Source organism: Sus scrofa, chromosome 4 (genome assembly GCF_054392235.1).
Source record: "Sus scrofa isolate SSC_HxYL_T2T_F1_AM1 chromosome 4, Sscrofa_HxYL_maternal_Yorkshire_Landrace_v2.0, whole genome shotgun sequence".
NCBI classification, from domain to species: Eukaryota; Metazoa; Chordata; class Mammalia; order Artiodactyla; family Suidae; genus Sus; species Sus scrofa.
The window spans coordinates 102478155-102492915 of NC_139386.1; the positions used below are offsets into that span (position 1 = coordinate 102478155).

The 14761-nt window shown below is 49.9% G+C and overlaps 1 protein-coding gene across 15 annotated transcripts in view; it reads left to right on the forward strand.

Annotated features, from left to right (window-relative positions):
• Positions 1 to 14761, forward strand: part of PI4KB (phosphatidylinositol 4-kinase beta) — a 31653-nt gene that overhangs the window by 15126 nt on the left and 1766 nt on the right. For 3 of the 15 annotated variants that reach the window (XM_013997156.3, XM_021089869.2, XM_085023038.1), the window contains exons 3-11: positions 2656 to 2700; positions 5163 to 5390; positions 6282 to 6509; positions 8384 to 8493; positions 9074 to 9178; positions 9349 to 9472; positions 10205 to 10470; positions 14045 to 14177; positions 14439 to 14559. In XM_013997156.3, the coding sequence (XP_013852610.1) occupies positions 2656 to 2700; positions 5163 to 5390; positions 6282 to 6509; positions 8384 to 8493; positions 9074 to 9178; positions 9349 to 9472; positions 10205 to 10470; positions 14045 to 14177; positions 14439 to 14559 (1360 nt within the window). Of the gene's footprint in view, positions 1 to 2655; positions 2701 to 5162; positions 5391 to 6281; positions 6510 to 8383; positions 8494 to 9073; positions 9179 to 9348; positions 9473 to 10204; positions 10471 to 13901; positions 14178 to 14438; positions 14560 to 14761 lie in introns of all 15 variants that reach the window. The other 12 variants (XR_014844192.1, XR_014844191.1, XR_014844193.1 and 9 more) reach the window with 7 other exon arrangements.

Consider the following 14761-nt stretch of genomic DNA (forward strand, 5'->3'; position numbering starts at 1 on the left):
CTGTCATGCAACATTTATTCACTCAACAAATAGTTCCTGAACTTGTACAGCCGTGCAAAGCCCAGAGCTCAAGGCAGTGAAGGATGTAGGATATAATGGTGTCCTTCCGTTCGGAGACTTCTGAGGTACTGTGGAGCTCCTGCTATCTAGGAAGCTATTTCATTTGTGACTCTTGATTTTGTATCCTAAAACTCTACTAAATTTATTCGTTCTAACAGTTTTTTGGTGGAATTTGTCTCTCTTGAAATGTTGATTCCTGCACACAAGGAGGAAGTATACAACTTACTGAAACAAGGCACATAATTATGTAAGGTTAGCAGAGAGACACACTGCTTCCCATCTCTCGATTACCCCTGTGCGAGTTTATTCCTTCGCTCCTGTCACCCATAGAGAAGCTCTGGAGGGCAAAGTGAGGCCTCAGAGAAGAAGCCCAGGCGCTTGGATAGTCTCTTCCTGCCTGGAGTCAACCTGCAGTGTTCTTCTCTGCCCAGATCTCACAGAGGGTCGGTTTTCTTTTCATGAGGAATCCTTGACACCCTCCCCTACAATCAAAGGACTCTAGCACCTCTTTCTCCCATCTCCCACCATTCCCTACCCCTCAGAGCCCACCCTTCAAAGCAGTTTCTATCAACCTGATCAGGGAACTCTGCTCAGGCAGTTGTCCTTTCCAGTTGTAACCAAACGGTAAATATTTTGGCATAGGGTGGGGGTTCAAGGAGCAGAGAGTAGTGTAGGTACCATCCTCCCCCCACACCCTGCCCCACACAATGACACTTGTACATCAGCTTTGTCTTTTCAGGACTGTAACCTTTGTACGGAGAAATCTGCTGCGTATCCCACTGGAAGCTCCAGTGAGCCTTACAGCCTGATAAGAGTGTGATGTCAGCTTCTTGGACTCAAAGCTTTTCTCCTTGGAGCTGACTCAGTTTGAGTGACTCAAGCCTCCAGAGTAGGAGAGAGGAGCAGATCATGCTATACCTCCCTTCCCCCAAGGCTGTTAATGAGTCAGACAGGACTGTCCTGTCTGTGGGAGAATCAGCTGGGGCCTGGCTCATGGAACCAATATCCTGCCTGCTGTTCCTTCTCCAACCAGCTCATGAGTAAAAATTGAATTAAGTCATAATAGACTTGGGCATCCTCACAGCCTCGATTCTCCCTCCCACCTCTGCCTAAAGCAGTAGAGTTGTTGCCTTGGGAGAGTGTTTGGCTTGGCTTTTCTCTCTAAGCGCCCCTCTCCCCAGATTCTTCGAGGGAAGGCCTGAGTGTAGGACCAGGGCCTCCAGCTAGAATAGAACTTAGGCTACGGAAGTGAAGCAAATGCCTGAAACGCTGATTGCAGAGTAGCTCAGTGACCACCACCCTCCTGCCCCCCTTAAGGACTTTGTCTCTTAAGCCCAGGTCCCTCCCTTCCTGCACGTTTGTGCACACGTATTGTATTGCCCCTTCTCCCTGTCGTGGGGGACCTTGGTGGACAGAACCCAGGATAGGCCTGTGTATGAGCCGCGGCAGAGCCGCTGAATGAGTTTGACCACCAACCCTTTCCTCTGTTTTGCTCAGGCACTAATAAGACATAGGAATGGGGTGAGGTTTAGCGAAATCCCCTGGGCTGGGACCAGAACAGCTGCTGCTCCTCAGCTACTTAGCTCTCTCAGATGGATTCAGCTGTGACCTGGCTCCCCAGTTTATGTCAAAAAGCTGAGCTTTGGGAGTTCCCACTGTGGCACAGCAGAAACGAATCGGATAGGAACCTTGAGGTTGCGGGTTTGATCCCTGGCCTCCTTCAGTGGGTTAAGAATCTGGCACTGCCATGAGCTCTGGTGTAGGTCGCAGACGCGGCTTGGATCTGATGTGGCTGTGGCTGACAGCTGTAGCTCCGATTCAACCCCCTAGCCTGGGAACCTCCGTATGCTGCCATGGGTGTGGCCCTAAAAAAAGCAAAAAAAAAAAAAAAAATTGTTATGTGAAATAGCCTGGTAAGAAGCCTACAGAAGTTTGGTGTGTAAGAGAGTTATTCATCCTTAACTCCCAGCAGCATCTAGCCCAGAGGTTTCATGCTCATGAATCTGTGGCATCCCTTGTCACGTGATTCAGGGTTGGGATTGGGTTTCCCAAAATGTTGATGAGGCTGATTAGAGAGGAGAGGTACCCGGCACTGAAAGTTTAGCTCTTCTGCTTCCTCCTTGACATTTCCAAGAAGCTGGAGGAACATGGAGTTTCCAGTATGGGGGCCATGCAGCTTGCTAAATTCAATCCCTTGATGGTGGCCTCCATGGAGAAGGGGTTGGTTGAAAGCATGTGAGTGGTAAAAAGAAAGGGAAGCTTGGCAGCGCAGAGTTACCTCCCTAAGGGATGCAGTTTTGGGATTTTGTCCTAGAAGAAGGACTTGGGCAGGCAAAAATAGAAGGGGAGAAAGTGAAAAGCAGAGGCCACCCTCTCTTGAACGTTGTTGACCTCAAGGTCTGAGCTAGCCTTCTAGCATCTCCCACAAGTGTCAAGAATCTGGGCACGTGGCATTTCTGGGTTGACCTCCTTGCGTTAAAGCAGAAAGGTAGAGAAGGAGTTATGATCCAAGTTGGAGCTAAATTCTTTGCCTTTGTCTCTCTCCCTTCCCTCCCTGCCCCCTCCTTCTCCCCTTGCCCTCTGGCCCTTTCCCAGGAGCTCTCCTCCAGCACCGAGAGTATTGATAATTCATTCAGTTCCGTAAGTGGGGCCAGGCTGGGACTGGGTGGCAGGCTCCCCCCATGGCCGCATTTCCTCTCCGTCCCCAGATCTTCTGAGTCCCCAGGCCGAGGCTAGAGTTAAAAGTGCCTGTTCTTCCTGGGAGACCCGTCCCTCCCTCCCAGGCCTCCCAGGCCTGGAGGAGCCCCCTACCCTTTGTTACTATTGCTCTGAGCCCAGGCTGAGTGGGGCTCAGTTGATCCTTCTCCCAGAGACAGCTGGGATGCAGTGCAACTCAGCCTCCAGCTCCTGGGTCTCTAGAGCAAACAGCTGGGAGAGAGGTAGAATTTTCCCCTGGACTGGAGCCAAGAACTGCTTGGCAGAAACCCCCAGGATCCTGTTTCTCCCACCCAAGAACCCTTTTCCCATGGTTTCTGCCATTAGACCATCAAATACTCATTCATTGTCTTCTAAATGCCAGGCCCTGTGCTGGGTGAGCTGACTCGAAAAGCAAACAGGATTTGGCCTGAAGGAAAGTTTTACCTCCCCACAGCTGGTGTTCTTTTTAACTTCAACCACATTTCTTCCAGGTCTGAGTTCTTCCCTTTCCCAGCTCACCGCCCAGGATGCTCCTTAATCCTCATTCTCCTTTCTTGTTCCCTCTGGACTAACCCCTGACCCTCTGGTCCCACAGGGTCTTGGACCTTGTTGCTGGGTAAAGACGTGAGAGGAAATGCTGGACCCTCTGGGAGTTTGGATGATTTTTTTTACATTTTCTTTTTGATTTGTCTGCCCAATCAGTTTTCTCTGTTCTGTGCTGATCCCCTTTCAGTCATGATTCCTATCTCCTCCCATGTGGCAGTGCCTCTCTTTTGAGGCCTGGGTCACAGTTCCAACATGTTGACGCAATTTAAGGGCCCCTGACCCAAATGCCGAATTGAGGATGGGAAAGAATTCTGTTGTTTCTAACCTGAGATAACTAAGAATTGGTTGGGGTGGAGGGTCCGTGGGATGGTGACCATTTGCCACCTGAGTGGATGGATTAGGGGATCAGGATGAAGGAGTGAGTCTCTTAATTTCCTCTTCCTTTCTTTCTCTACTAGGCCCCTGGGATATTTCCAGGGACCACAAAGGTCTAGGTCTCCTGTCTTGTCTTTATTATCTCTTCTCAACCCTGCCTCCCAAAGCATTTCTGACTGATTCACCCTGTTTTTCATTATTGTATGGGGCCCCAGAGCCAGCCCCCTATGGGGTAGAGGCTGAGAGATGAGCTGTTCCTTTGAACCCTGGCTCTGTGCACATGCAGAGGTGAGCCTGGTGCCGCCTAGTTTTCCAAAGAAGCTCTTTTTTGCAGTGTGAGGGAGTGAGGGTAGAAATTCTCACTCAGGGAACTAAGCAGCGCGTGCACACGCGCACACACACACACACACACACACACACACACGCCTGGTGAGTGAAAGACTTTCTATAAGAGGAAAAGATACTGTTACCTAGCTGAGGAGAAATGGGACAGGGTGTGGGGAGGCGTCTTGATAAAATGTCCCTTATGGTAGAAGGATTTAGGCTGGGAAAAGAGCCTTCTTCAGGTCTAGCTGAGTCCATCTTTTTCCTCACCCCCCTTACTCCCCAGACTGACTTTGCCCTTTCTGGGAATGACGGAAGTGCCCAACTTGAGGAACCTCGCTCACAGGAGGGCGCTCTTATGGGGAGCCTAGTCCCTGAGAGGTAGGGGCAGAGGATCCAAGGAGGAATCCCTGGAAGAGACAGGCCTTCAGGGCGCTCCTCACGGGCTGAAAGGAGCTGTGGTTTTCTCCACCCGCCCACTCCCACCTCCCTCCCTCCCTCCCTCCCTCCCTCATCTGCTTTTACTTTCCCCATTGATTGTTCCCTCATTAGTGCAGAGTCTGCTCATCCTTCCCTCATCCCCTGCATGTGCATTGACCCTTTGTGAGTGATTATAGGGCAGACGGGGGATGCCATGGAAAGCATCAGAAGTCACTGATTGAGTCCTCCTGGGAAAGGGGATGTACTGATGGGCAGCTCCCCTCCCTACCTTGTGGGTCCTGGACCCGGCCCAAGGATCCATGTGGGGAGAGGGGCTGCCTTGCTCTCAAGATGGGTGAAGCGCTTCATGTGTGAGCAGCTCATCTCTCTCTGGGTCCCTGGCTAACATCTCTGGACGTCACTCTCCCAGCTGTCTTGAAGCCTTGGGGCAGTTCCTCAAGAACTCAAGTCCAAGAGAAGAGGGGTGCACCCCAGTGACTTGGGTTCACACACCTCCCCCACCTTACCTCAAGAAACAGCCTGTGGAGAAGGAATGCGCTGGCTCTTCCACCTGTTCCCAATTCAAGTTGATGGGGGGCGCGGTCTCCTAAGAGGCTGAAAGGGCAGCTCCTGCCCTGGCGTTCTGGAGCCCCGGGATCCCTGGCCTCATGGCCAGGAGTGACTTGAGTGGGTGGGCTGCTTTTTTCTATGGTTTCTTCACCATCTTTTACTCCCTGTAGCCCGTCAGACTGGCTCCTGAGCGGGAATTCATCAAGTCCCTGATGGCGATTGGCAAGCGGCTGGCCACGCTCCCCACCAAGGAGCAGAAAACCCAGCGACTGATCTCAGAGCTCTCCCTGCTCAACCATAAGCTCCCTGCCCGTGTCTGGCTGCCCACTGCTGGCTTTGACCACCACGTGGTCCGCGTGCCCCACACCCAGGCTGTTGTCCTCAACTCTAAGGACAAGGTAGGTGGCCTCTGGCCCAAACTGTACCCCTTATCTGACTCCGCTCCCCCAGCTGCCCAGGGTAGGTACCCAGGGACGCCCCACCAGCATCCTGGACTCCCTCCGTGGCCCCCGTGCACGTGTCGGCCTTTGACATCACTCGGTGCTGTTGTGATTCTGTGAGCCCTCCGGTCCCTCGCTTTGGGCTGTGTGTTTCTGGGCCAAAGAGGCCAGGTCTTTTTGGCGTGCTTCTTGCCGTGTCTCAGGAGAGAGCCGCTCTTCTCTTTTCCTCACAGTCCTTTCAGGAGCTCTTCTCCAGCCCTTCTATAACTCTTGGGCTCTCCAGGTATAGCAACAATGAGAGTAGAGAAATCTTTGTTTCTAAGACCTTTTCTGATCGCAGTGGGTAGGGAGAAGGAGCAAAGGGTGCCGATTCACATTGTTTGGAGAGAATTAGCTAAATTTGTCTGCTAGTTGAAATGAGTACTGATGGTTCAGATTTTTTTTTTTCCAGAAGACGTATTGAAGACTAGAATTGTGTTTGGAACAGTGCCTAGCTTTTTCCTAGTCTGTTTTGTCTATTTTTAGGACAAGCCCACAGGGGCTTTCAGGCCCCTCATGGGTGGTAATTGACAGTTTGGAATGGTTTTGTCCAGGTGCGTCATCTTTACATTTTGAAGCTTAGCTGAAACATTTTGAAGACCTACATACTCTCTCATCCAAATTCTTTATACAGCTGTTCATAGGTTAAGTTCCTGCCCTAAATATGGCATTCCTGGTGTCAGGGGACTGACTGGTGGATGCAGGCTGGAGTCGGAGTGAGCAGCAGAAAGAACCATGTTAGCAGAGTTGAGGCTTGGGGGGAACAGAGGTGGAGGTGAGTGGCAAATGCTGTTCTCACGCCCCCGCCAGGCTCCCTACCTGATCTATGTGGAAGTCCTCGAATGTGAAAACTTCGACACCACCAATGTCCCCGCCCGGATCCCCGAGAACCGAATTCGGAGCACCCGGTCTGTAGAGAATCTGCCCGAGTGCGGCATCACCCACGAGCAGCGGGCAGGCAGCTTCAGCACGGTGCCCAACTATGACAACGATGACGAGGCCTGGTCCGTGGATGACATAGGCGAGCTGCAGGTGGAGGTGAGGGAACTCCAGGGAGGTAATACTGAGGCCCAGCTTCTATGCTTCGGGAGCTTTCAGTATATTTGAGACAAGGCAACACACATGGAGGCAGGCTGAAGCAAGCGCCCAAAGAAGTGGGGCGGGGAGTGATGGGCTGGGTATGCAAGGGGGGTGCTCTGAACAGGCTCAGCTGGGCTAGATTCTGGTGGAGCTCATTTTCCTGCAAGAATTTAGGCTAAAAGGAGGAACTTCAAAGCCCAGAGAGTAGGGACAATTTCATCAATATATTGAACACCTGATATAGAAATTCTTAGGAAAGCAGAGAAGAATAATCCGTACATTCATTCAAGGAGTATTTACGAAGGGCTTTCTTGGTGCCAGCCCTGAGTGCTGGTAAACAAGGCTTGGCCCCTGCTTGCAAGGAGCTTATGACCTAATGGGAGAGAGACCAAGGTCAGTCAGTTGTGGTGTGGTTTGACCCAGGTTGTGCTGGAGAGGTTGGCGTGTCATGGGAGCACCTGAGGGTGGGGGTAACATTCCAGACTTGGGTTGAACCTGCCCCCACAGACTTTCTGGAGGAAGTTCTGTTTCACTGAGGCCTGAAGGTAGGAATTAGCTGTATTCCACGCAAGGGGAAAAGCATGTGCAAAGTCAGGAAGACACAAGAGAGCTTGGCCCGTTTTAAGAACTGAAAGAAACTTTTGGTGGGTGTGAGATGAGTCATGAAGAATGAGGCTGGAGAGGCTGGCATGGGCCAAATTGTAAGAAGGATCCTGTAAACTGTGGAAAGAAACTTGGATTTTGTTCTGTGGTGGTAAGGATGCAGAACAGGATTTTATTAGAGTTGTGACACAACCAGATTTTCATTGTGTGAAAAGGCTGACTCTCTGTACCTGAGCTTACAGTCCAACTGGGGAGGCTGGATGCAAACATTTAAGGGAAAAAAATCTATTATTAGATACACTACAAGGCAATGTGCAGAAAATGATGAATGGAGTTAAGGGGAAATGATCTGGTACAAAGGAAGGAGAAAAGGGACTTGATGTGAGCCTTGGGATCTGGTAGAATATTTTATAGCTAAAGATGGGGAGGTAAGATTGAATAGCTTATGGAGTTCCCATTGTGGCTCAGTGGGTTTAAGAACCCAGCTAGTATCCATGAGGATGCAGATTCAATCCCTGGCCTCACTCATCAGTGGGTTAAGAATCTGGCGTTGCCATGAGCTGTGGTGTAGGTCACAGACGTGGCTTGGATCCAGCGTTGCTGCGGCCGTGGCGTAGGCTGGCAGCTGCAGCTCTGATTCCACCCCTAGCCTGGGAATTTCCATATGCCATGGGTGTGGCCTTAAGAAGAAAACAAAACAAAACAAAACAGATTGAATAGCTTAGGTTAAAGAAATCTTCAGAGGAACCTAGCCTGGAGAGGGTCTGTTCTGGCCCCTAAGGGAGAATGCTTCCCTGGCCTAAGGAGGTTTTCAGTATAAGGCTTTCTGTGGTGGTCGTAGCAGTTTGTAAACTTGAGTATACGGAAGGCTTTTGGAGAACTTGTTAGAAATTCAGACCTTCAGATCCCATTCCCAGAAATTCTAGTTCAGAATGATTGGCGGCCGGGGGGAGGGGGAAGGGGGCGTTGGTTGGGAGTTTGTGTTTTAGCGGCATTCCCTGTGTTTCTGATGCAAGTGAGTTGACACGTTGAAAACCACTGCTAGAGGATCTGTTTGGGGTCCAGGTAGTCAGGATGCTGCATAACCAGGAGAGACTTTTTGGAGCAGAGTTTGGAAGGGCTTGAGAGCTGATCATGATGTGGAAGCAGCAGCCAGAGTGGCCTGAGGAGGTGAAAGAAGCGACACCTGTGCTTAGCGCTTCTGACCTGCAGTCCCCTGCTCTCCTCAGCTCCCTGAAATGCACACCAACAGCTGTGACAACATCTCCCAGTTCTCCGTGGACAGCATCACCAGCCAAGAGAGCAAGGAGCCTGTGTTCATTGCAGCAGGTGACATCCGGTATGGCCAGGCTATGCTGCCTCTCATTTTTCAGCCGCCTCTAAGGCACTGCCTATCTCTTTGTCTCCTTTCTAGTTGTCAGCGTGTTTCTTCCCCTCTTTGTCCTTACTCTCTCCTTGTCCTGAGGCCACCAGACTTGAGGCAGTGAAGGTGTGGGCTGAGGAATTCCTGGGCTACAGAAAAATTAAATTTCAAAAGGACTGCAAAGGAATGAAAGCACCAGAGGAGGGAGTTAGAGCAGCGTTGCCCAGGTTAGGTCCGAGAACCACACTTGTCAGAGTCAAGGGAGACAGAAAAGATCTTGTTGGAAAGCCAGATACTAGAGCCACACCTGTTCTGAATTTAAAATTTTGGCTGCAGAGTGGGGAGGGTCTGTAGTCTGCATTTAACATGATTACAAACCAGCAGGTTAGCAAAAAGGTGTCTGTGGTGTGTTTCCTTCCGTGAGTCTCCCTCAGCCCAGGTCTCTGTCTCTGTGAGCCCAGAATCAAGGAAACAGAACAGGAAATGCCGGCATAGGCGGGGACATGAGGCTCTGGGGTAACTCCTCCAAGCAAATGATATAGTTTCTTCCTGCTAGACGGCGCCTTTCGGAGCAGCTGGCTCACACCCCCACAGCCTTCAGACGAGACCCAGAAGACCCTTCTGCAGTGGCCCTCAAAGAGCCCTGGCAGGAGAAAGTGCGGTGAGTTGGGCAGGGAGCTGCCATCCCCAGGCTCTCTGAGTCCTTACTGCATGTGGAGTTTGATTTGGGGTTTTGGCAGAAGCTGTGTCTCTGTCCTCAGCCTGGCATCGCTTTCAACAGCCTTTGCTTTTTTTTTTTTTTTTTTTTTTTTTTTTTTTTTTTTTTAACAGGCGCATCAGAGAGGGCTCCCCCTATGGCCATCTCCCCAATTGGCGGCTCCTGTCAGTCATTGTCAAGTGTGGGGATGATCTTCGACAGGAGTTGCTGGCCTTCCAGGTGTTGAAGCAACTGCAGGTAAGAGAAGGGAGGGAGAAAGAAGGGAAACTCAGCTCGTGTGCAGCCCACCTGAGGTGATCATCAGGTCTGTGGAGAGCTCTGCAGGGGACCAGCCTCCTGCCCAGATCTGCATTGGACTTAAACTCAGCTGCTGCTTCTCCCCAGGAAGTATAGCTGCAGGGCAGCTCCACAGCGACCTCTTGTGGCCCTTTTGTGACCGGCACCTATTCTTATCACGGTGCTGAGTTTGTCCTTTAGATAAAAATTCCCAGCTGATTTGCAACACGTGGGTTGCAGTGTGCTGAGATGTCGATTCCTGAGCCCCCGGGTTGGTTGCCTACAAGCGAGTTCATCTGTTTAATCAGTTCTTTATATAATTCATTTTCTAGAGCAGCTTTCTCTGAGCCTAAATCTTTTTTGGTTTTTTTCTCCATCCTTTGAACTTGGATTAATATCTTCCCCTCACCCTGCTTGCGAGCTGATGGTGAGGTTTCCTGCTCTCTCTCCCTTTTTTGGACTTCTGTTTATAAAAATCTTTTTCCACATGGCTCCTTGTGTCTTGTCAGGCCTTGGACTTCCTTTCAGAACTCCGTGGTCCTCAGTGGGATCAGGGTGTTTTAATCAAGTGATGGCCTAGAATCCAAGGCCACCAAGGGATAGGAACTGTCCAAGGCTAGGCACAGAGGGGGTTTTAGCCTCCTCCCTCAGTTTGGAGAGGGTAAGTTTCATTGCCTCTCTGTCTCCTCACAGTCCATTTGGGAACAGGAGCGAGTACCCCTGTGGATCAAGCCATACAAGATTCTTGTGATTTCGGCTGACAGTGGCATGATTGAACCAGTGGTCAACGCTGTGTCCATCCACCAGGTGAAGAAACAGTCACAGCTCTCCTTGCTCGATTACTTCCTGCAGGAGCATGGCAGTTACACCACTGAGGCTTTCCTCAGTGCCCAGCGCAATTTTGTGCAAAGCTGTGCTGGCTACTGCTTGGTCTGCTACCTGCTGCAAGTCAAGGACAGGTAGGTGAATTCCTGTCTCTCATCCTAACCTTTTCTCCAGGGTTCCCTCTTTCCCTTCATGTGTAGTCGGATTTATTCATCAGTTGCCAAGATATGAGATGAAACAACCTACTTTAAGCAGAGACAGATGTGTTCATGTGCCTTAAAGCAAGGAGGCTACCAGGGTAAGGGGTGAAGGGCAGGGTTTGTGCAGGGAGCAGGGATTGAGCAAGCAGAGTCTTGAAGGACGAAAGAGAACGAGGACAGAGAAGCCATGGGGGAAAGACCCTCCAAGCAGAGGAAACAACTCGAGGTGATTAAAGCTTGGGCCACACAGCCTGGCACAGTAGTAGCGGGGACATCAGGTGAGTTGAGGCTGGATTAGTAGGGCCTTCGTTATGAGGCTGAGGAGTTTTATTCTGCAGGAGATAGGGAATGGCAAGATCTAGTCTTTTGAGTGAATGCGCCCAATGGCACTGTGCGTGAGGTTGGATATAAGTGGGCCCTTTGCAGTGAAGCAAGAGCCTGGCCCAAGGGTAGTTCTACAGGCTGAAAGCAGAAAGGAGCAGCTGGATATGAGAGACATGGTGAACACAAAGCTGAAACTCCTAGCCCTGAATTCTCCTTGTTCCAACATATGATTTCCAAGACTCTTAAGCAGCTGCTGTTTTGCCCAGAGCTGTCTTTTCTCCCGCTGTCATGTGACCTTTATGAAGCTCAGCTTTACATATAGGTGAACAGCATGTCATACAAAGATAATTACACCCCCTGAGGCCCTGCTTTTTAGGACTGTCTCCAGACAGTGACTCAGGGTCAAAACCCGGAATGCTTCTGTGAGCTGTGCCACTCACAGGGCATAGGGCAGCTGTCCTGGGAAAGCACTCGTTCAGTGGCCTGTGCTTCCAGGTTCCGGGTGATATATAGCAGCACATGAAGATTAGCTAATGGGGGTGTTCCTGTTGTGGCTCAGCAGTAATGAACCCGAATAGTATCCAAGAGGACATGGGTTTAATCTGTGGCCTTGCTCAGTGGGTTAATGGATCTGGCGTTGCGGTGAACGGTAGTGTAGGTCGCAGATGCAGCTTGGACCCCTTGTGCTGTGGCTGTGGTATAGGCTGACAGCTGTAGCTCTGATTCAACCCCTAGCCTGGGACCTTGCATATGCCCCAAGTGCAGCCCTAAAAAGAAAAAATAAAATAAAATTAGCTAACAGAGCCTCTTAATCAGAACTCTAGCATCTATTAAGTGCTTGCTATGGCCTGACACTTTTTTTTTTTTTTTTTTTTTTGTCTTTTTAGGGCCAAACTCATGGCATATAGAGGTTCCTAGGCTAGGGATCCAGTCAGAGCTGTAGCCACCGGCCTACGCCACAGCAGCATGGGATCCTTAACCCACTGAGCGAGGTCAGGGATAGAACTCAAGTCCTCATGGATGCTGGTCGGTTACGTTAACTTCTGAGCCATGACAGGAACTCTTTATTTTTTTAGATTCCACATAGAAGTGATATCATATGATATTTGTCTTTGATTTACTTAGTGTGATGATCTCTAGGTCCATCTGTGATGCTACAGATGGCATTATTTTATCCTTTTTATGGCTAGATATGCTCCACTGTATATATGTACCACATCGTCTTTATCCATTGTCTGTTGAGGGACACTTAAGCTGCTTCCATGTCTTGGCTGTTGTAAATAGTGCATTGAGGTACATGTATTTTTTTAGAGATTTTATCTTTTCTGGATATATGCCCAGGAGTAGGATTGCTGTATCATATGGTAATTCTATTTTTAGTTTTTTTTTTTTTAAGGAATCTCCATACTGTTTTCCATAGTGGCTGCACCAATTTACATTCCCACCAACAGTGTAGGAGGGTTCCTTTCCTCCATACCCTCCAGCATTCGTTACTTGTAAACTTTTCGATTCTGACCATTCTGACTGGTATGAGGTGATACCTCATTGTGGTCCTGATTTGCAGTTCTCTAGTAATTAGCAATACTAGGCATTTCACATGCCTGTTTGGCCAGACAGTCTTATATTGAAACCAAATGAAAATGGTTTCAAACAGGTGTTTCCTCACAAGGAAATAAAGGTCAGCGAACTTTCAGAACCTGTGTTCTTTCCACTCTGCCAGCCTTGCAGATGAAGCCAGCAGAGGCTTTGCATTTGCGAGCTGAAGGGAAATGTCATTATTTATGAGGAAGCTGGTTGCAAGCTTTAGACTGTTCCTGAAGAGTCGGGATTTAGAACCAGGGCCCAGGAAGCCCTAGAGCCTAAGCCCCTGGGTTGAGTAAGTGGGGTCAGGGAAGCAGGTGCTAGTCAGGCCTTTGGGCTTTTCTTTAGGAAATGAACATAGTTGAAGGTATGTCTCCTAAATTAGATTACATACTGAAGATGAGAGTCTACCTTTTAAAAGGGAGAGAGGGGACAGGCAGCTGATAAACCTTTCATAATAACTCAAAAAAGAATACATAGTAGTCAAGCCATGAACGGAATCATCACTGGAGAGAAGTGGCAACAGTAAATGAAGCCCCAGACTGGAAGCAGTTGAAGGTCTTTAACAGCTTCCGATTGAGTGCCACATAGCTTTGTGGCTGGAGCTAATTCCCGACGGTTAAGGGAAAGAAACTGCCCCTCACTGGCTTGGGACCTTGGCTGGTGAGTCAGTTTTCTCAGGGCCTCTGTTTCCCCACCTGTGAAATGAGAAGCTGGCCCAGGCCGTCTAGAACTCTCTGGCTTTCAAGACTGTGTGTATTGCTAAATTCATGCTTTGCCATAGCGGGAAGGATGCAGGTGAGACTAAGTTCTCCCTCTGTCCCCCATCTTTTTGGCCAATCAGACCAACCCCAGAGAAGGTGGCCTCAGACTGTGAGTTCTTAGCCTAACAAAGCCTCTATTGACACTGAGGAGGTCCGTTATGCTGAATGGCCCAGCTTCACATGCTTAGCATGTTAATTGCTCCTCCCACTGGCCATTCATGTGGGAATCACAAAGACCTGGGATTTATCGCCCCTGAACTCTTCTTCCTGCAGCGAGCTTGTAGGAATTGCCTCCTGAGATTTTTTTTTTTTTTTTTTTTTTTTTTTTAGCATAAGTGGTTTTACCAGGTAGTTAAATCTTACTCCTCAAAGACACTGTTTTATACTTAAACTGCACTCAGCCTGGGACCACGGCTCCCTTCTGTAGTGGACTGTAGGATTTACAAATAAAACACAGGTAAACTGCTTCTGACCGGAGGCCTCCACTGAGCCAAGTGCTTGGCCTCCATGACAGCCTTCTTGCCCTGCATCTCCACTAGTTCTTTACTAGATTGGGGTTGGTTTAGGTGCTTAGCAGTGTAATTATTAGAAAATCAGGATAATCTTCCAAGCTGTTAAAGTGTAAATGATAGCGAATCAGACCCCACAACCTTCGTTAGCTGATACTTTTCTGATTTCCTTTCTTCCTGCTGCTAGCTTTGGGTTCGAGGAGGTTGGACCCACCATTATAGACACCAAGCCAGGGGTGTCGCTGCTGCCATGGGGCCAGCGTGTTGCAGCTTGAAGTTCCTTCCTCCCTCGGACTTACTCCTGCCTCTTCTCCTCTGCCGCCTCCTCAGGCACAATGGCAACATCCTGTTGGACGCGGAAGGCCACATCATCCACATCGACTTTGGCTTCATCCTGTCCAGCTCACCTCGAAACTTAGGCTTTGAGACATCAGCCTTTAAACTCACCACAGAGTTTGTGGATGTGAGTTGGGGAGGAGGGGTGCTTCACTGCATTCTTTCTCTGTCATGGGACGGGGAGCTCATGGGCTCCCCCCAAGTTGAGGACGAGCAGAACAGAAATAGCAATACGTCAGGCTGAGGCCAGATGTCCTGAGGGGCTTCCTTGCCTGGGAAGAGGTGGGGAAGTAACGGAGTCTGACACATTTGCGCAAGGGGGGGCAGCTCAGGCCGGCTCGTGGACTCTGAGCTCCCTTGCACACCTGGCACTCTGCTCTCCTCCCAGGTGATGGGCGGCCTGGATGGCGACATGTTCAACTACTACAAGATGCTGATGCTGCAGGGGCTGATTGCTGCTCGGAAACACATGGATAAGGTGGTGCAGATCGTGGAGATCATGCAGCAAGGTGGGGCTGGGGAGAACGCTGGTGTTTGCAGATAGGGCGGCACCCAGAGCACCTCAGGATTCCCATTTAGGTTGGGGCTCTGGGGCATGGAACTTCCGGAAAGTTGATTCCACCTCAGGATCGAGGGCGGGGGTTTCCAGAGGGTTTCCAGCTCTGCTCCAATGCCCTGTGTCCGTCCCCTTCAGCACTTTCTTCCTGATTC